The sequence below is a fragment of the Oryctolagus cuniculus genome, chromosome 14 (genome assembly GCF_051225735.1).
Source record: "Oryctolagus cuniculus isolate XC-2025 breed Fujian yellow rabbit chromosome 14, ASM5122573v1, whole genome shotgun sequence".
NCBI lineage: Eukaryota > Metazoa > Chordata > Mammalia > Lagomorpha > Leporidae > Oryctolagus > Oryctolagus cuniculus.
Window position 1 is genome coordinate 31486778 of NC_142880.1, and position 21069 is coordinate 31507846.

General features: G+C 38.5%; 1 protein-coding gene across 29 annotated transcripts in view; it reads left to right on the forward strand.

The window, feature by feature from the left end:
• Positions 1-21069, forward strand: part of FER (FER tyrosine kinase) — a 428569-nt gene that overhangs the window by 136972 nt on the left and 270528 nt on the right. Inside the window, exon 12 of one of the 29 annotated variants that reach the window (XM_070056521.2) lies at positions 5106-5296. The exons of 27 other annotated variants lie outside the window; for them this stretch is intronic. In XM_070056521.2, the coding sequence (XP_069912622.2) occupies positions 5106-5171 (66 nt within the window). In that variant the 3' untranslated portion in view covers positions 5172-5296. Of the gene's footprint in view, positions 1-5105; positions 5302-21069 lie in introns of those variants that run through there. One more of the 29 variants, XM_051853928.3, reaches the window with a different exon arrangement.

A 21069-nucleotide genomic window follows, 5' to 3' on the forward strand; every position in this document is an offset into this window, starting at 1 on the left:
TTAAGATGAGTGTGTTGAAAATTTAGGTATTGGGTGAAGCATGTTCCATTTTGGAGAGTCTTTCTAAACATTTATTTTCATGTTTATTATGATTCAAAGTTTTAAATTTCCCAAAGGTTGATTCTTTAATATATACTTAATTTAATTCATTAACATTGGACAATGCAACGCCTCATGTTAGAGGTTATTTTAATACACCATTTAAGAACAATTACTAAAAGAAAGGAACTAACCCTCAATTACCACTTACTACATGTGCTATATATAAAACATGGTTTTATTTATTACTGACAGTCATGCAATGGAGGTACCTTTCAGACAAGAACATGGATCTCATATATGGCATAACCTCTCTGAGATGAGATTCCTTCTTGATATAAGTGGCAAGTGAGAGAAACCTCCTAGAATTGTTTTGAAAATTAAATAAATAATATTTGCCAAAAATGTTTATCTTAGTGTTTGGCATATAGACAAACTCAATAGATGCCAGCTATAAAGAAAGAAATATTTTAATGACATCTTCTACATGTGGTTCCTCATTATCTTTATACTAGAGACTATATTCTGTTTTTAAGTATTTTAGTTCTTTTTAATAGTGTAATACCTAAAAGTAACAAATTACCACCAGGTGGAGCTCAGTGTCAGATCAAGCTGGATTCAGGACTGGCTCTGTGGCCATGTGGGTAAAGCTGTCACCTGCAGTGCTGACATCCCATGTGGGTGCCAGTTCGAGTCCTGGCTGCTCCACTTTCGTTCCAGCTCTGTTCTGTGGCCTGGGAAAGCTGTAGATGATGGTCTAAGTGCTTGTGCCTCTGCACCCAGGTGGAAGGCCTGGAAGAAGCTCTAGGCTCCTGGCTGCCAATCGGCCCCAGCTCCACTGTTGTAGCCATTTGGGGAATGAACCAGTGGATGAATGACCTCTCTCTCTCTCTCTCTCTCTCTCTGCCCCCCCCCCCTTTTCTCCCCACCTGTCTCTCTGCCTCCACCTCTGCAACTCTGACTTTCAAATAAGTAAATAAATCTTAAGGAAGCCATATTGCTAAAATTGAGACATTTTATGAACTTATAATTTAAAAATAAAATAAGTGTATATAATTTTGAAATGTCCATGTGAAGGTTTTCTGTTCTTTTCCAGGCCTACCAGAATTATCACTCTATAACATAGTTCTTCGATATGTAGAAGTAATGCTTTAGTTATTCTGATTTTAATGCTTCCTTATATCAGGTATCATGTAAGGTTTGACTGTTCATTTGCATGCATAAAGTACTTTTGGTATAAAATTAACTAGTAAATATTCTCTTTAAATTTGATATTTTTAATAAGATTTATTTATTTGAAAGGCAGAGCAATGTGGGGTTGGGTTGTGGGGGTGTAGGCAAGATCTTGCATTAGCTGATTCACTCTCCAAATGACTGCAACAGCTATGTCTGGGCCCGGCTGAAGTCAGGAGAAAAGAACTCAGTCTCTCTTTTTTCTTACATAGACACTGGTCATTGGATTGGAGTAGCCCCAACAGCCTCATATTAAGTTGATTGTATTTACAGACCCTATTTCCAAATAATGTCACATTCTGGGTATTACAACTTTAAGGTTTTTTTTTTGGGGGGGGCACAATTTAAGTCATAACAAATGTGATCATTAACTGTACCTTGATCATTTTACTCTTCCAGTCAAATGTTTATTTATTTGTTACTATTTATTACTACTGTCTGGGTTCTGATTTTAAAACTGTTTCTTAGGCCATACTGAAAGCATATTTTCCATTCTGGTGGTAACAACATTTAATAACCTTTGGTAGAGAACATTATCAAAGTCTTCACTAATACCTAAGAATATTATTTTCGATACTCTATTACCTTCATATAAAAGGACTCTGAGAATTATCAGTCAGGCATGATCTCTTCCATGGAAAATATTCCCTTTTCCCAGGAAGTTATTTTACATGAATATTTGATGACTGTTATTATAAATTCTAAGAGCTTGTACAATATTCAAGAAATATTACTAAATCTATGTTGCAAGCACTGTTCCAGCAGAGAAAACAGTAGTAAACATAATGAAAGTACCTTTCTTCTAGGAGCTAGTTTGGGAGCAAGCAGGGATTATAGGAAAAAAAACTAAATCATGAAAACAAACTTTAATACATAAGCAAATGCTATTGCCATGTGAGTTCATACATATAGAAATGTACATATCAGTATTTAATGCATGGAAATTCTTAGAACTAACCTATCATAGTAAATGTTAACAACAAAGCAGGAGCACAATAACAGTAGTAATGATATAGATACTAGAAATGAGTGCTGGGTAAGTAAAGCAAAGGGCAATCGTGTAAATAAATGGGGATAGAGGGTCATGAGAGGGTTCATTATCACTGTAGTAGCCAGAGTTACACCTCAGAGGAGTGTCATTTGGACTGAAGTGATGAAAAGAAGGCAACTGATCATAAGAAGAACTGGTACAAGAGTATTAGAAGCAGGAAATAGAAAGTCCCAGACATGGGAAGAAGCTTTGTCTGCACAAAGTGCATTAAGATCAGAATGGTTTATGTGTGGTGGATGATTATGAAAGATAGAAGAAGGCAGATGAGCAAGATCTTTTTTTTAAAAAAGGTTTATTAATTTATTTGAAAGTCAGATTTATACAGAGAGAAGGAGAGGCAGCGAGAGAGGTCTTCAATCCACTGGTTCACTCCCCAATTGGCCACAATGGCCGGAGCTGTGCCCATCTGAGGCCAGGAGCCAGGGGCTTCTTTTGGGTCTCCCATGCGGGTGCAGGGTCCCAAGGACTTGGGCCATCTTCTGCTTTCTCAGGCCATAACAGAGAACTAGATTGGAAGAGGAGCAGCCGGGACTTGAACCGGCGCCCGTATGGGATTCTGGCACTGCAGGCATCAGCTCTACCTGCTATGCCACAATGCCGGCCCCTGAGCAAGATCTTTTATGGCCATTATAAATTATTTGAATTTTATTCTAGTTACATGGGGATGGCAATGGAAAGTCATAAGCAAGAGAAATGTAAGATTTTATTTACACTTTGAGATCTTGTGGGTTATCATTTAGGAAGAAAAATGCAGAAAGGATAAAGGGGCAATCAGATGGACTGGCTGAAGTAGTTCTGAGCACAAGTAATGGTGGGTTTTACTAGCATGTTCACAATGGAAATGTTGAGAAGAGGTCAGATGTGGGCTCCATTTAGGAGGTAATACCCCTAGAATTTGCTGGTAGAATGGGTGTGGTTTGAAGAAAATAGCGAACACAAAGGTGATCCCTAAGAGTCTGGCTTGAGCAGTTGATTGATGATGATGCCATTTACTAAGAAGTAGAAGAAGATATGAGTGGTAGATTTGAGAATTTTGACAAATTAAAGAATATCATTCCAATGACTTTGCTGAACCAAATTATCAGGGGCCGGTGTTGTAGCACAGCAGGTTAAGCTGCCAGTTGTAAGGCTGGCCTTCCATATCAGAGTGCTGAAATCCTGGCTGGAGTGCTTTCAATCTAACTCCCTGCTAATGCTTCTGGGAAGACTGCAGAAGATGGCCCCTGTCACCCATGTAGGAGACCAGGATGGAATTCTTGGATCCAGGCTTCAGCCTGGCCCGAACGTGGCTGTCATAGCCATCTGTGGAGTGAACTAGTCAATGGAGGCTAGTGCTCTTGCTCTCTCCCTCTCATCCCTTCCCCTCTTCTCTCTATCACTCTGTGCCTTTCAAATAAATAAATAAAATTAAATATACAACCCTTGCTGCCAACATCAATGTGTTTATAAAGATGAATGGATTTTATGTACAGTGATATGAAATAGTGAATGTGCAAAAAAGAAAGAGGCAATTATATAAAGATGCAAGATTTAGCATTTCTTCAAAGAGTACATCTAACTGGAAGGGGCTCCAAAGCCTTTAAAGAAGAAATATATGTGTCAGAACTGTGACCCACAAAGGTTTTATTAAGACTTTTATATAGATCTCTTTTGTTCTTTTTCTATATTTGTTTCATAAAGTTCTTTGAACTTTGGTCCATTTGAAAGAGTGCTTTGTACAGTGCCTGAATATAATAGTACCAGGCATCTAGTAGTTGCATGGTACCTTCTCTTTAAAAAAAAAAAAAAAAAAAGAATGAGTAAACCTTGGCTTTGCATATCAATTAACAAACTCTCATAGAACAGATTGCCAAAATAGGAGCCTTGCTTTTAGATTGAACATTTATGGTTTTGAGTGTCCCAAGACATAAATCGGTTTTTCTTGCCTCCTGTCTGCTGTTAATAAATTCTTTTTTTAAAGATTTATTTATTCATTTGAAAGGCAGGGTGATAGAGAGGGGGAGACAGAGGGAGAGATGGGGGAGATAGTGGGAGGGGGAGAGAAAGAAAACGTTTGATCTACCGGTTTACTTTCCAAATGGCTACACAGTCAGGGTTGGGTCAGACCAGAGCCAGAAACTCCACGTAGGTCTTTCATGTGGTTGGCTGGAGCCCAAGCACTTGGGTCATTTTCTACTGCCTTCCCAGGCACATTAGAAGGAAGCTGGATGGAAATGAAGCAGGAACTCGAACTGCCACTCAGATATGGGATGCTAGCATTGCAAGAAGTGACTTAACCTGCTGTGTTATGAAGCCAATCACACTGAAGTACATTTTTTGGTGATATTGAAAATTTTAATTGTCTTGTAATTTTAAAACTCATTTGTGCATAATTAACACTCTTTCCCTTTGAATCAGAGGAACTATAATGTACTGGAAAATGATAACCCCAAAATACTAAAAAATTAAAAAGCATTGAAGCTTTTGTAGCATAGCTGACTGCAAGGTTTTGTTTCAAGAAGTCTTGAAAATTTTGTCTATTCTCGGAGACCTTGAGATTCAGCTGTCTAAAAGGGGAAGACTTCTACATGTGGTATATTAGAAAAGAGGTTTATTTCTTAAATGGTGGATCTTCACTTAATGCGTGAGAATTTTCGTCATTTTTGCACAGTAAACCAACACCACTTGTGTATAATCAGTTCATTTAATCCAGAACTGACTAGTGCACTTCCATGCCAATAGGGGGAGACAGTGTGAAATAGGAGATCCTGTCTGAGCCTTTTCTGTCTTGCTTTTGGCTCAGACAGGAAAGTCTGTGGAGAGATTGACTTCTGTGGGCCCACTATCAGTAGCTGTAGCTACGATTTGAGATGGCGAAGAAAATGAGATGTCCCAATTGTGAGGGTCTCCTGGAACCCAATTCTGACCACCATTCCTGTAGAACGTGTGCTTTAGTGTTCAGCTCTGAGCCTTCCACATCAGAATACCACAGAGATCAGGTAAGAGGGAGACTGGCTGAGCCTGCTGGAGGCAGAGCCCGGACGTTTTCTAAGAGTCCAGCAGTTCCCCTTTTTTATGCTGCTGCTCCAAATGTGAAGAATACCTTTCCTTGACTTCTGAATTTAATAGGAGACAAAGTTCTCTTGAATAATACTATCACTCAAATGAGAAGCCAAAGCCATTATGAAAAATGAAATTGGCTTATTTTTCATTTTCATTTTTAACTTTCCTTTATTTTTCTCAGATTTGAGAAAAAATATGTATTTTCATAACATCCCAATCCGTGGAAAGATACAAGAGTAGTGTGCTGTTTTATTGGATATTGAGAAAAAGCATTGCTCAGTTGAAAATCTGTGATAGTATTGAGATTTCTGCTTTCCAAATTTCAGTTTCTTTCCTGGTTGGTGAGCTCAGTTTAACCTTTTTACTTTTTATCCCTGCTACCAAAGGAAATAATAATATTTTTCTTGAACAAAGGTATTAAATAACAAGTGACAATAACTGATAAACTTTTCATTTTAATGTATAACTTTAGAGTTTAACATTAATATTATAATTTCTTGTTTTAATTTGATAACCTGGGACACACTAATTCCTTAATCTTTTAATGTATAATATATTGTATGAATAATATATAGAGCATATAAGTCTGTTGATGATAAAGTATTATATTTAGAAGTTATTTTGCACTTTTAACATAATTCTTGGATTCTTTGAGTCAATTAATGCCCTTTATTTAACACTGTCTTCTTTTAGATAAATTGTGTTAGGAAAAACAAATTCTAGGCTTCAAGTGAGAATGGTAAATGCCAAAAAAAAAAAAAATTCAGTGATAATATAGCTGCATATATTTCTCCATGTCTTTGAAGAGAGTTGAAATAAGTAGGTAATTGCTGTTTAAATCTTACCAAATTCAATATTTGGATTATGGTGTTTAAATATTAGTGTCTTATAGTCATGGGATAAGTACTATTCATAAGCATAAGGATAATCATTTGTGTAAGTTTGTTTATCTTTATGTATAGATCCATTAAAATATTAGAAGATATAGAATTCATTGGAATCATCTTTTCCAGCTTATGCTGTATAACAATATCTCTGAAGCCTGAGATAACTGGTGACTCACAAAGGTAGTTAGTTTTGCAAAAAACAAATTTAGCCTTTTAAAGAAAAATCTTGTTTCTTTTTTTGTTTTTCACTTTGTGACATATACCATTTTATGAACCTTTGATATATTTCTGTTTATATTTCTTATCTTTTCAATTTTACGATTTTATTTCATGTTTTTGAAATTGTTCTTAGTCCTATTAAACTTTTTTCATTTTTTATTTTGTATCACTTCTGCATATGTTCAAAACAAAATTGAAAAGATGAAAGTTTTATTTTGTATTATTTCATGTAAGCTTCATTTGGAGAAAATAGGCTAAGAATTTTTTGTCTTGGATGCTATAAGCCACCATCCTTAGGAAAACATTAAGTGGAGAGGTGCACACTAACTCTTGAAATTTTTGAACATTTCAGTAGGTAAATATGTATACCTGTGAACTGCCCAGTCATAACCATGATGATTTGTCTTTTGCTGTTATCTGATACTACATAAGTATAGTGAGATTTTTGACTTATGATAACTCCATTAAAAGACTTAAGTTATTTATTTTATTTGAGAGACAAATAGAGCCCCTAACACCTTGTTCACCCCCAGAATGTAGGAACCAAAATTCAGATAAATCTCCATCACCTACTTCCTTCCAGACTGTGCATTAGCAGGAAGCTGGAATTGGGAACAGAGCTGGAACTTAAATCTAGACCACTCTGATACGTGATGTGGGTGTCCCAAGCAATGCCTTAACTGCGGTACCAATTGGCTGCTCCATAAACATACTTTAAGTGTTTATCATCATAGTCTGCTCCATCCTGTGTTACTGTACGCACTAAGAGAGACACATTTTCAGCGAGATATATTCTAGTTAAGGTGGTGGTCCTGCTCCTCAACTGATCATAGGAAGATGTTGCAATCTCACGGGGTCACTGTTCATACTTCTTGTTTCACAGAAGTGTTCTGAATTCTTTGTTTTTTGTGCTCTGCTGTTGTTTTACAATGTTTCCAACAAGTCCTTATCACTGAAAAATACATACTGACTCACCAGGGTTAAAATTTATTTAGCAATTCTCTCTCCTATTGGAAACCTGGATTCTCCATAAAATCGAGGTTGTTCAAGTCTAGTTTTTTTCTGGTGATCCATAGCCCCCTCCTCTCACCCCCTCCCACTGCCTTGCTGCTCTTCCTGGACATCTGCTATTTACTGCTAGTAGCATGTCATATTGATAATGGTAAGTCCATTTTTCTCCTGTGCTCTCACTCTCATCACCTATTCTCATAAAGCTCTCCATCTTCTCAAAGTTTTCTACTGTGGCTTCTGAGATCTCATTCTGATAAGAAACAGCCTTGCTTTTGAACAGATAATTGCTCATTCTCTTGTATATGTGACTTAGTATTGAGAAGTGTCCTTAATACTGTCTTTATTCTTTCTCCACCCTTATGTGAAAGTCTCTGTGTAGTTTTTATTGTATCTACTCCTTTTCACTAGCGAAATTTTTCAAAGTTCTCTTGATTTTTTTTTATTCACGAAAATGTGCTCTCTGGTTACTATCTCTTTTTCTACCCTTAGCTGTTTGGAATGACTTTAGCATTCATGTGGAAGATCCATGCCAAATCTTGCTTTGTATGTTCAGTGACCCAGGCAGTATTGACTGCGGGCAGGTAACTGGTAGTCAAATTGAGGTCAAGAGACTTGTTTTTACAAAAATGATAGAAAAAAACTCTTGTCGGCGCTGTGGCTCACGTGGCTAATCCTCCACCTGTGGCACTGGCACCCCAGGTTCTAGTCCCATTGGGGTGCCAGATTCTGTCCCAGTTGCTCCTCTTCCAGTCCAGCTCTCTGCTGTGGCCCGGGAGTGCAGTGGAGGATGGCGCAGGTGCTTGGGCCCTGCACCCACATGGGAGCCCAGGAGGAAGCACCTGGCTCCTGGCTTTGGATTGGCACAGCGCCAGCTGTGGTGGCCATTTGGGGAGTGAGCCAACAGAAAAAGGAAGACCTTTCTCTCTGTCTGTCTCTCTCTCTCTAACTCTGCCTGTCAAAAAAAAAAAAAAAAAAAAAAACCAAAAAACTCTTAGGTTGTTCTTGTTCATCCTGTGTAACTGGCACCAACTCAGGACTTTACTTACTTTATACATTTGTTTCATGAGTACCATAAAGCCTTATTTGGATAGGTTAATTTTAGATATACTTCTGCCATATATAGTTGAGTTAAAAATTTGGTGAAAATAGAGAAGTATGACTCAGCATAGTATTGCTCTCTTCGCTGTTGTCTGTGTGTTTTAGGACATGCTGCTGCCAGGCACAGTGACTTGTTTTGGCACTAAGTTTATGAAAGTAGAGAATTTTTGTACAACAAATTATATAATATGTGGATTCTAATATTTGAAAAATCTAGCTACCACATCTTGACTTTTAACATATCTGTATCTTGAAGGCATGATACTCTTAGGACTTTCCTCAGCTCCCTTGCCTGTGGCTGAAATCCTAGGAAGGCTTATTGCCCTGGCTGTTCAGCTGTGTCACAAAATGTTGTAAAGTTTTATATCTAGCCCAGTGTTTGTTGTTGGTTTATATCTAGTTCAGTGTTTGTTGTTAACTATTTGTGAAAATAGTTAAATTGATGACTTAAGAGTTATTATAGCACTTAATTATTTTCATAAGAATAAAAACATAGATTGCAAAAATTGATTTTCAGGGTTATTTAATGTGTTCAGAGAAAACAAGGTAATTTATGTATATCAGATGGTCCTAATTGTATTTTTTATGTTTTAATATTTTTAATAAAATATTTTAATAAAATATTTTTGAGAAGCAGAGAAAGAAAGAAAGGGACAGAGATCCTCCATCTGCTGTTTCACCACCTAAACAGCTGCTATGACCAGGGCTGGGACAGGCCCAAGCCAGGAGCCTGGAAGTTCAATTTGAGTCTCCCATGTTGGTGGCAGGGATCCAGATATTTGAGCCATCACCTGTTGCCTCCCAGGGTCATGTGCAGTAGCGGGAAGGTGGAATTGGGAGCAGAGATGAGATTTGAACCCAGGCACTCTGATATTGGATATGGGCATCCTGAGCTGCATCTTAACCACTATGGTTAATATGTGCCAAATGTGTGCCCTAAGTACTCAATTGTGAACTAATTCCTAACCAAAGATTTGTTCCAGCTATGAATGAGGTAATTTTTATATAGCATTTCCCTTAAAATTATATAGACACACACACACATGGTTTTTATTCTTGTAGAAAAGGGGAAACAATAGAAAATATGATCAAAGTTATAAAATAAATCAACAGGATAGATGAGGTGAATTAGATTCTTACTTTTTATGATGCTTTTCTATATATTTAAATATATTTTGTATTAACTATCTGATTTTTGAATACAAGAGAACTTCAAGAAGTTCATGGAAAATAGAATTGTAAGATGAATTTTGGTTCAAAAATTTTTGAAAACCACGCAGAATTTTTCATAATACATTTTCATGAACTTTTCAAGATAGCTTATATGCATGGATTTCAAAATTTTTGTGCACTAAAATAAGCTTAGCTTGTAATTCTACTTTCCTGAGCTTTTTGAAGCCCTGCCATATTTGTATGAGGTATGAGAGGAATGTGTGATGAAATTTCATGAGAAAATAAACACTTAGTGCCCCGGAGGGGCTGGGAAAAAGAAGGGTGAGAAATGTCTTAGCTTTTTTACTCAATTGCAGATGAGGGTTTATTTATTTATTTATTTGAAAGGCAGAGTTACAGGGTGAGGGGGACACACAGAGAGACCTTCCTTTTGCTGGTTCACTCCCCACATGGCTGCAATGGCTAGGGCTGGGCCAGGCAAAGCCAGGAGCCCAGAATTCCATCTGGGTCTCCCACATGGGTGGCAGGGACCCAAGCACTTGAACTGTCTTCTGCTGCCTTCCCTGGTGCATTAGCAGGGAGCTGGATTGGAAGTAGAGCATCTGGGTCTTGAATTGGTGCTCATATGGGATGCCAGCGTCACAGGCAGTGGCTTAACCCACTGTGTTAAACACTGACCCCTCTACATTTCTGATGTCATAAATGTAAATATCCTGCAGTAACTAGCTAAAACAAACTATTTGTTCCATGTTAACAGGGAAACATTGGCTGCTTTAGAGCTTATTAGAAAATAAAAATTGAATGAAAGAAGCCCACAAAAAATAGATTATTCTGTCTCAGAATGTGTTATTGATAATCCACTGATAACCAAGTGTGGACTTCATGAGAGGAAGCTACATCTTTGAAGTCGATTCCTAGCATCACCAGATATTGCCAGCTAGAATCTAGGTAGCATTTACAATTTTGTGGAATTTCAGAAATCCTTAGTTATGTGATTTACTTACTGGGTTACTTCACTCAAAGTGTGACTGGCTTTTCTTTTATATTCAAGTTAACAGAAAATAGGGTAGGTGAGCCTTAGGTGTTGGACTTATTAGAGAAGGTGATTTTTTTTTTTAAACTAAAAATGAGATCACCCAAATTGGCTGGACATCAAGAAAAGAAGACTCACAATTTGTTAAGGATGAGATGTCTATGAATGAGGAGAATAGTACATAGTAGTAGGGCCAGTTCATTAAAAAAGTCTCAGGAATATGGCCTCATCTCAAAATTAATAATATTTACAGTAGTGTTCATAGGATGAAAGCACAAAATATACATAGAGAAATTATAAAGTGGGCTCTTATATCCTTGATTCATCAAGAAGAGGTCAGACTATATTCCTTTTGAACTATTTGAAAAAAACGGGAATATATAATTGGCTTTATGAGGATGACCTTTTTAAAGATATGGCTAAATAAAGCATCTTATTAGTGCTGTGTTTCCAAGGTAAGTTACTCTTTCTAAAATTCTGAATTTATCTTAAAGTTTTATCATGTAATAATTAGCTATTTGATTTTCTGTATGTTTATGGCCTCAAGAGGATTTATGGATATATTTTTGAATCTATGTATAAATCTTCAATAATTAAGCTATTTTTTTTAAATTCCTAGCTATTAACCCTCTGTTTCTGTGAGTAATGTCCTTGCTGCCCACCCAGTTTAGGGAGGAAAAGAAGTAACTGGACTGAAAGTGCATTGTAAGAATTAGTATTTTGGCAAAGAACATGTTGTTATTGTTCTTGGAAAACTTATTTAACCATCTAAGTTCGGCTTTCTAATTCATAGACCACAGATACTAACCAGATCTAATGGTGTTGTAGAAGATTAAGCTTCATAGAACAGTGCACATACAGGGTTCAAAGTGCATGACCATGATTAGTGACCAGTAAACATAACTACGTATTCTGAGAGCTCAGTGCTCTTTTTTCACACGTTGTCTTAAGACTGCCCTCTGACATAGGCTTCCAAACATTAGCAAGATGTTACTTTCAGTGATATCCATGTAGTCAGTTATACTTAGAGTCCTTTGATGCTTCCCTGCATACTTTTAACAAGTTTATATCCCTGAATGAAGCACTTCTCAGATGTGAATCCAAACTTGTGTCTCTGTTCAAAGACCGCTACTCTTAGTGTTTTAACTTTGCTGAAAAAAAACCTGTGTCCCTTTCATTTGTCATTATTTCATCGTTTGCATTCCGTCTAACTTCCCCTTTCACTGTTCCAGGCTGAAAATAGCTCTCGCTTGCTCTCTCTCTCTCTCTCTCTGTCTTCATATTTGCAACCTGTCTCAGTCTTATGATCATTTTTGATTAAGTTTACTGGCATGTTTTGTTTCTGTTGATTCTTGAGCTTAGGCTTGCAAAATAGCACATTGTGTTTTCATTTATACAAGTCATACCTTTTACATAATTCTATAAAGTTGAATGTAATTATTGCTTCAAATGTAAGATTAAGAGCACTCCTCTGGATTCTGTCCCGGTTGCCCCTCTTCCAGGCCAGCTCTCTGCTGTGGCCCGGGAGTGCAGTGGAGGATGGCCCAAGTCCTTGGGCCCTGCACCCGCATGGGAGACCAGGAAAAAGCATCTGGCTCCTGGCTTTGGATCAGCGCGGTGCGCCGGCCGCAGTGTGCTCTCCGTGGCGGCCATTGGAGGGTGAACCCACGGCAAAGGAAGACCTTTCTCTCTGTCTCTCTCTCTCACTGTCCACTCTGCCTGTCAAAAAAAACCAAAAAACAAAAAAAAACCAAAAAACAAAAACAAAAAACACAAAAAAAACAAAAACCAAAACACTCCTCTCCCTCCAAGTATTGTCAATTTTAAAATGAGGTACTGATGCCCAGCATTATTTGGTTAACTTTCTGGGTATAATGTAGGGGAAGAAAGAGTTAGCTTTGTCATCTGATGTCTGCCTTGGGGCACATTTTATGTCCTCTGATGTGGCCTCCATTTTCCATCTAAAATGAAGGAAAAAGATTGAAGCATAGCATCTTTAGCATAGAAGGGCTCTTCTACCACTGATTTTATGTAAATGTTTCATTGTATGATTGTGACATGAAAAAAAAATTGTGATAGAGACAAGATTATGACCCAGTAAATTTTAATACTTATTTTCAGTGTTATTCTTTTTAGTAATGCCATATCTACTTAAGCATATATTGACCAACTTATTCTCGTGTTGGGAATTGGTTGAGGGTTTTTTTTTTTTTTTTGGACAGGCAGAGTGGACAGTGGGAGAGACAGAGAGAAAGGTCTTCCTTTGCTGTGGGTTCACCCTCCAATGGCCGCCCCGGCCGGTGCCCTGCGCTGATTCGATGGCAGGAGCCAGGTACTTATCCTGGTCTCCCATGGGGTGCAGGACCCAAGCACTTGGGCCATCCTCCACTGCACTCCCTGGCCACAGCAGAGAGCTGGCCTGGAAGAGGGGCAACCAGGACAGAATCCGGCACCCCAACCAGGACTAGAACCCGGTGTGCCAGCGCCACAAGGCGGAGGATTAGCCTAGTGAGCCGTGGCGCCGGCTGGGAATTGGTTGAGTTTTAAAGTCCTTTGTGTGCTAACATCTATCTTATTGTCAGAAACATTATACCCCAAAATATCAGAAGGAACTTCCAACCACATTTTCCAATTATTGTGAAAACAGATGTTAGCCATGCAAATAGAGAAAATGCCAGTTTTCCAGCTATAGCACTGTAGGTGAGTATAGGCAGAGCAAGGAAATCCAGTGACCTGCTTCTGCTCTGCTCTAAATACTGCTGGAGAGTTTCCTGGTATTCTCAGGCTCCTGCTGAGAAAAAAACATCTTTGAGACTGCGGGTACAGTCCTGAGAGTGGATCTGGGGGCAAGGCACTGCTTTAGTCAGAGATAAGTTTCTAAATACTGGATGGAAAATGAGAGATTAAAAAATGTATACATTTACAATGTCATTTTCCTGACTATAATATTTGAGAATAATGCTATGTATAATCGTTGTCCTAATTACTAGAGTTATTATTATTTGTATATCCAGAGTAGCTGATGATTACAAGGTAAATGTGCAGTGATTCTTTGTCAAGCTACACGCTACTTTTCTAAGGCTGACATAAATACCATACACTTGGTAATTTATGTGTGGCTTAAGATCACACAGCTTTCTCTTTTCATTGTTCTGGAAGCCAAAAATCCAAACTCAAGGGGCTAACAGAGAAGGTTCTTCTGGGAGGCTCTGAATGCGAATCGACACCTCTCTCCCAGCTTCTGCTTGCTGCTAGCGTTTCTTGGCCTGCCTTGACTTGTAGACACATTGCTCCATTCTCTTTCTCCTTCCACTTCTCTTCTTTGTTTCTCTCCCTTCTATATCTTCCTGTCAGTACATTTGTCATTGGATTTAAAGCCCACCTGTGTAATCAAGGGTTATCCCATTTTGAGATCCTTAACCTAATCTGCAAAACTCTTCTTCCTAGGTCATATGTGTTCTTTTGGGTGGTCAGAATGCAACCCATTATGGTTTATGTCTATCTTCTCTTTAATTATCAAGAAAATTTCTCAAAAATTGAAACTGCCTGTGGGTGAGACCCTTAGCTTAGTCTTCAGTCTTCAGCTGTTTCATTCAAGCATTTTTTTTTGAATTTTGTTCAAGCAGCGGAGACAAATTCAGCTTTGATACCAAATTTTTGCTTTTAATCATTGTGCTATTTTGCCTGCCTTAAATAGTTTTTGTCAGCTTCTGACCTAATATTCCCTGAGTACTCTTTTTTTTTAAGATTTATTTATTTATTTGAAAGGCAGAGTTACAGAGAGGCAGTGGCAGAAGCAGAGAGAGAGAGAGACGTCTTTCATCTGCTGCTTTACTCTTCAGATGGCTGCAACAGCCGGAGCTGTGCTGATCCAAAGCCAAGAGCCCGGAGCTTCTTCAATGTCTCACATGCAGGTGCAGGGGCCCAAGGACTTGGGCCATCCTCCACTGCCCTCCCAGACCACAGCAGAGAGCTGGATGGGAAGAGAGGCCAGGATTTGAACTGGCACCCTTATGGGATGCTGGCACTGCCAGTGGAGGCTTTACCTGCTATGCCACAGTCTGGCCCCCTGAGTACTCTTTCTAAAGCCAATCAAAAAGAATGTCATTTCATGTTTGCTCAGTAAATGTCCACATAATTGTTCCAGTTACCCAATGATCAAAAGGCTTTCTAGGCTCATAATATAGATGTAGACACTTGACTCAGAATCTAGCTTCTAGTCCTGGCTTTGACTTTAACTTGAGTAGGATCATAAGCAACATATCTGAGTTTCTGGCAAAACAAGCGATTTTTTGGTATCCTCCAGTCCTGAAATGTTATGACTGTTAGAATAAATTTTTATAAATAATTTTCTCTAGTTTTGCTCATGAAAGTATAAAAGCAGAGTGTCTTTGCATATTATAATGCATTATTTTATGTGTTGGAATGTTTCCTGTGTTTTGATTGTGTCAGGAGCAGCAGCAATAGTAATTACTAATATTTAGCAAGGGTTTAGTTCATTCTAGGAGCTTTTCCAAATCCTTTATGTGCCTCATTTGGTTTATATGGAAGCCTTATTACACAATACAATTGTTCTACCCAATAATCACTACTATTATTATTCTCAGTTTATAAAAAAAATTGTTGCACAGAGAAGTTAAGCAACTTTTCAGAAGTCATACACTTTGGAAGTGGTAGACCAAGGATCTGAATTCCCTCAGTCTGATTGCTGAATCTGTTCTCTTAACCATTATTTATATATAGACTTTGCTGTATGGTTTATCTAACTTAATGGTATACTGTAAAAGTGGAAAATTATGGTTCAATTTCCAAATCTGATCCCACTGCCCAATATTTTATTAAGTTTATAATTTTTTAAATTTTATTTATTTATTTGAGATGTAGAGTTACAGAGAGTGAGAGGAAGAGACAGAGAGAAGGGTCTTCCATCCGCTGGTTCACTCCCCAAATGGTCACAATGGCCAGAGCTGGGCCGATCTGAAGCCAGGAGCCTGGAGCTTTTTCTGGGTCTCCCGTGCCAGTGTAGGGGCCAAAGCACTTGGGCCATCTTTTTTTTTTTTTTCTTTAAAGATTTATTTATTTTATTTGAAAGTCAGAGTTACACAGAGAGAAGGAGAGGCAGAGAGAGAGAGAGAGAGAGAGAGAGAGAGAGTTCTTCCATTCACTGTTTCACTCCCCAATTGGCCACAACGGCCGGAGCTGCATCCATCGGAAGCTGGGAGCCTAGAGCTTCTTCTGGGTCTCCCATGTGGGCCCAAGTCTTTGGGCCATCATCTGCTGCTTTCCCAGGCCACAGCAAAGAGCAGAATTGGAAGAAGAGCAGCTGGGACTAGAACTAGTGCCCATGTGGGCTGCTGGCACTGCAGGCGGAGGATTAATCTGCTGTGCCACAGTGCCAGCTCCAGTTATTTTTTACTTATTTGAAAACATGGAGGGGGAGGGAGGGAAGGAGAGAGAGAATAATTGTGAATGAGTGAGAGAGAATCTCCCATCTTTTGGTTCATTTCCCAACTGCTTGCAACAGCCAAAACTGGGCAACATGGAAGGCTAGAGCTGGGAAACTCAATCTAAGTCTACCACATAGGTGGCAGGAACTCAAGTATTTGAGCCATCCTGCCCCCTCCTGGAATGTGCATTAGTAGGAAGCCCGAATTAGAAGCAGCACCAGGACTTGAACCTTGTCATTCCATGTGAGATGCAAGTACCATAAGCATGATCTTAATCTCTGTACCAAATGCTTGTCCCTGATGCTTATTTTTGTGTGGCCTGCAATCAACAATTGGTTTTACATTTTAAATAACTGAAAAAACTGAAAAAATCAAAGGAATGTATTGTGACATGTAAAGGTATCAAATTCATGTTCAGTGTCCATAAATAAAGCTTTATTGGAACATTTCTTTGTAGGCAGTATAGTTTATTTTTCTAAAAGACATAGTTTAAATAAAATCTTCAATATTTTAAATTTCTTTTTAATATTACATGCCAAAATAAGTATTTGTCATTTACTCAAGAAATGGTAACAGAATATATAGGAAATTATATTGCTAAGAATTGTGTATGAAAAATACATTTGTATTTGTTGGCATATGTTAATAGTTTGTGAATTTTCAGAGAATATGAACTTCATGATGCAATGTCTAAAAGTGTATTAAATAGTTCCTGTGTGTTTGGATTAATTCTATTAAGCAGAATGTCCCTTGTCTTTCCTTCCCTCCTCCTTTCTCTCTTCTTTCTTCTCTCTCTCTCTCTCTCTCAGATTTATTTGAAAGGCAGAGTTATAGACAGAGGAAGAGGATGAGGGTGAGAAAGAGAGAAAGAGGGAGAGAGAGAGAAAGAGATAGAGAGAAAGTTTGTCCTTCAACTAACTAGTTCACTCCACAAGTGACTGCAGTGGTCCACACCAGACAAGAGCCCAGAATTTCATCCAGGTTTCCTCTGTGGGTTCATCTTCTGCTGCTTTCCCAGGTGCATTAGCAGGGAGGTGGTTTGGAAGTGGAGCAGCTGGGATTGGAACCAGGATTCACACAGGCTTCCCAGGGAGTGGCTTAACCCACTGTGTCACACATTGACCCCTCCTTATCTTTTTTTATGACTCACATTTAATAATTTGAATTTCAGAAGATTACATTCTAGATTTATATATTTAATTTTTCCTCCACATGAAAGTGAAAATATTGTTTAAACTTCAAGTAAAAATACTCATATTTTAATTGTTTGGTACATGTAATAATTGAACTTGAATTCACAGTCCATTTGGCTAATCACAAAGAGCTATTCCACATTGATTTATCATTGAAATCTGTCTCAAGAGAACTACAAGTTATGTTTCTGGTGAAATTATATTCTTGCATTAATCTGCCAGATGACTTTAGTGAGCTAGGCCATGCTTGTTGAAGGCAGATGTAATATGAAATTGTAATAATTCTCATGCAGGGCAGTCATGTGAGGTTGAATGTGTACTTGTATGTATTTTTCCATCTTGTTTTATGTAAGCATTGTTCACATAAAATCAATAGTGGTTAAGAAGCCATTTTCTTTACTCTCAGGAATTCTGCACATAGTATCTAGTGATTAGTATTGAATCTGTATCACTTGCATTTTGCTTCACTTCTTCATATCTTCATTTTGCATTTCAAAATAACGAACTCTTGAAAATTTTTTAAAATTTTATTTATTTATTTATTTGACAGGCAGAGTGGACAGTGAGAGAGAGAGACAGAGAGAAAGGTCTTCCTTTACCGTTGGTTCACCCTCCAATGGCCGCTGCAGCCGGCGCACCGTGCTGATCCGAAGCCGGGAGCCAGGTGCTTCTCCTGGACTCCCATGCGGGTGCAGGGCCCAAGCACTTGGGCCATCCTCCACCGCACTCCCGGGCCACAGCAGAGAGCTGGACTGGAAGAGGAGCAACCAGGACAGAATCTGGCGCCCCGACCAGGACTAGAACCCGGTGTGCCGGCGCCACAAGGTGGAGGATTAGCCTATTGAGCCGCGGTGCCGGCCGATAATTTTTTTGAAAGATGTGTTTTTCATTTGTCTGAAAGGGAGAGTGACACAGCGAGAGACTGAGAAAGAGAAACAGAGAAATATCTTCCATTTGAGTCATCCCTCGATTGGCTGTGATAGCCAGGTCTGGGCCAAGCTGAAGCCAGGAGCCAGGGACTCCATCTGAATCTCCCATGTGGGTTGCAGGGGCTAAGGGACTTGGTTCATCTTTCGCTGTTGCATTGGAGCTCCAACATGGAGCGTAAGTAACAGGAGGCAGCTTAACCTGCTTCACCACAATGCCTGCTCCGCTTTTGATAATTTCTCACATCTAATATTATCTGAGTTACATTGCCTTTTCGTTAATGTTAGCGGAATTTTAGAACAGATTGACTTGAGGATCTGAGTTGTTTCTCGCAGATTTGTATGTGGTTCCTTAAAAACATAGTTTTAGTTAAGCTTAGTTTTTCAAGAATCTTTACCTGTCAGGTGATGCGACATGCTTGAGTATTTTTGTGGGATGAATTATCTTACTAAAGATTTACTGGATAAACTGTTATTTATTGCACTCTTAACCTGTTTGCTTTTATGGAAAAGATTTAAAACAATGAGATATATTTGTAATGTGCCAATAAGTATCCAACTTATAATATCCTGGTTGTCCTTTAAAGTCATTTACAGTATTATGGTAGTTTTGTAATTCCAATAAGATGATATAATGTCTATTAATAACTATCTAAGCTAGGGTTTTCCCAAACTTGTCCATGACTTGGCTGTTATTAACAGTGCTACAGTGAATATAGGAGGGCAAACATCTTTTCAAAGAATGATTTTAAATCTATCTGGCAAATACTCAGAAGTGGGATTGCAATAATATATGTTAATTCCATTTTTATTGTTTCAAAGATCCTCCATACAATTTTCTATAATGCTGTAGTAATTTATTTTTTCTCCATAAGTGTGCAACAGTTCCCTTTTCCCCACATCCTTGGCGGCCACACTTGTGTTTTTCATAGTAACTCTTTCTAACAGGTGTGAGGCGATCTCTCATTGTGGTTTTAATTTACTTTACCTGGTGATTAGTGGTGAGCTCATCATGAACTAAGAAGTTTCAAATGCTTTCTGAGATTTGTAGTTTGTCTTCTGAGAAACTCTTGTTTAATATGACTAAATGGTGTCTTGGGGTTCTGGAAGAATCTTTTCAGTGTTCAAAGCATGAAAGCAAATGTTTGAATTAAGTGCCATAGACCTATGGAATATTATTCCAGGTCTCTTAGATATATAAAAATATCTCCTATACCTTTGAGCAAAGCAACTGGTGTTAAGTAGGCTCAGATTGGCTCCAAATAATTTCCTCTTACCTATTCTGAGAAAGTGTGATTCTGATTACTAACAAGATATTACAGATATTTCTATCATTTTTTTCCCATTTTATGAGCAGTTTTTTTCTTTATAACCCTTTCTGAATTTCGGATAAGGTACATTGCAGACTGAGAGTTAATGCTTGAAAAGGAGGGAATATTTACCACGTAGACCTTGAAATAGAGCTAACTTGACAAAAGCCTGAATGTGCTGGGGTAAGTCATGGTTCCGTTATGAGTTATGCATTGTAAGATATGTAGGTTATGTAAACACAGGGAAATCCACCTAAGATATGGATAAGAATATATATTACCTTTGACTGTTCTTTTAATAAAATAGAACTCCTTCATTCTTTTAAAAAGATTTATTTATTTGAAAGGCAGAGTTACAAAGAGGCAGAGGGTAGGAGGGAGGGAGGGAGAGAGAAAGAGACAGAGAAAGAAATCTTCCGTTCTCTGGTTTATTCCCCGAATGGCTGTAATGGCCAGGGGTGGGCCAGGCCAAAGCCAAGAGCAAGGAGCTTCTTCTGATGTCTCCCACATGGGTGCAGGGGCCTAACCACTTGGACCATCTGCTGTTGCTTTCCCAGGCACAGTAGCAGGGAGCTGGATCAGAAGTGGAGCAGCCCGACAGTGGCTTCACCCACTTCGCCACAGACCCAGCCCCTCCTCCATTTTCATGGCTGCTTCTTCTAATTCACCAAATCATTTTTAAATTCTAGTTTTACTTTGCATCAGAAAATGTATAGTAAGGGTCAAAAACTAATATTGTGTGTGTGTGTTTGGGTGGGGAGGCGGGAAGGTATTCCCTCAGGAATAACATTTGAGCATTATCTATAACTTTTGTATTATTCGAATCTTCACTATATTTTTATCTGAATGAGATAACTAAAAAACCTTTGTAGCAAGGCCTTGTTTTGGGGGGTTCAGTTAGGTTTGTAGTTAGAATTACACATAGACTCTACCTCAAACTGGAGGATGAATACAACATTCATGTCTCATGACTATACTTTCTTTGTTGTTGGTTTCCTCTGAGCATTCCCAGTCGGTATAGATTGAGGTAATCTGCCTTTTAAGACAGGATAGCCAAGCCTGTTGGAAATCTCTGGAGAATTCAGTGGCCAAAAAAGGAATTTAGGAGATGTTCAATTTTTTAATCTTTAAAGTTACTTCAAGGGAAATGATTTTTCTTAATATAAAAAATGCCATTTTAAATAATAATTGCCATTGTGGTATCTTTAATATTTCTATGAACCATGTTTTAATGATTTCCTTTATGTGAAAGGCAGAGTTACAGAGACAGAGGCACAGACTGGGGGAGAAAGAGATGTTGTTCATCCATTGGTTCACTCTCCAAATGGCTGCAACATCCAGGGCTAGAGCAGGCTGAAGCCAGGAGCCAGGACCTACTTCTGGGCCTCCCGCATGGATGACAGGGCC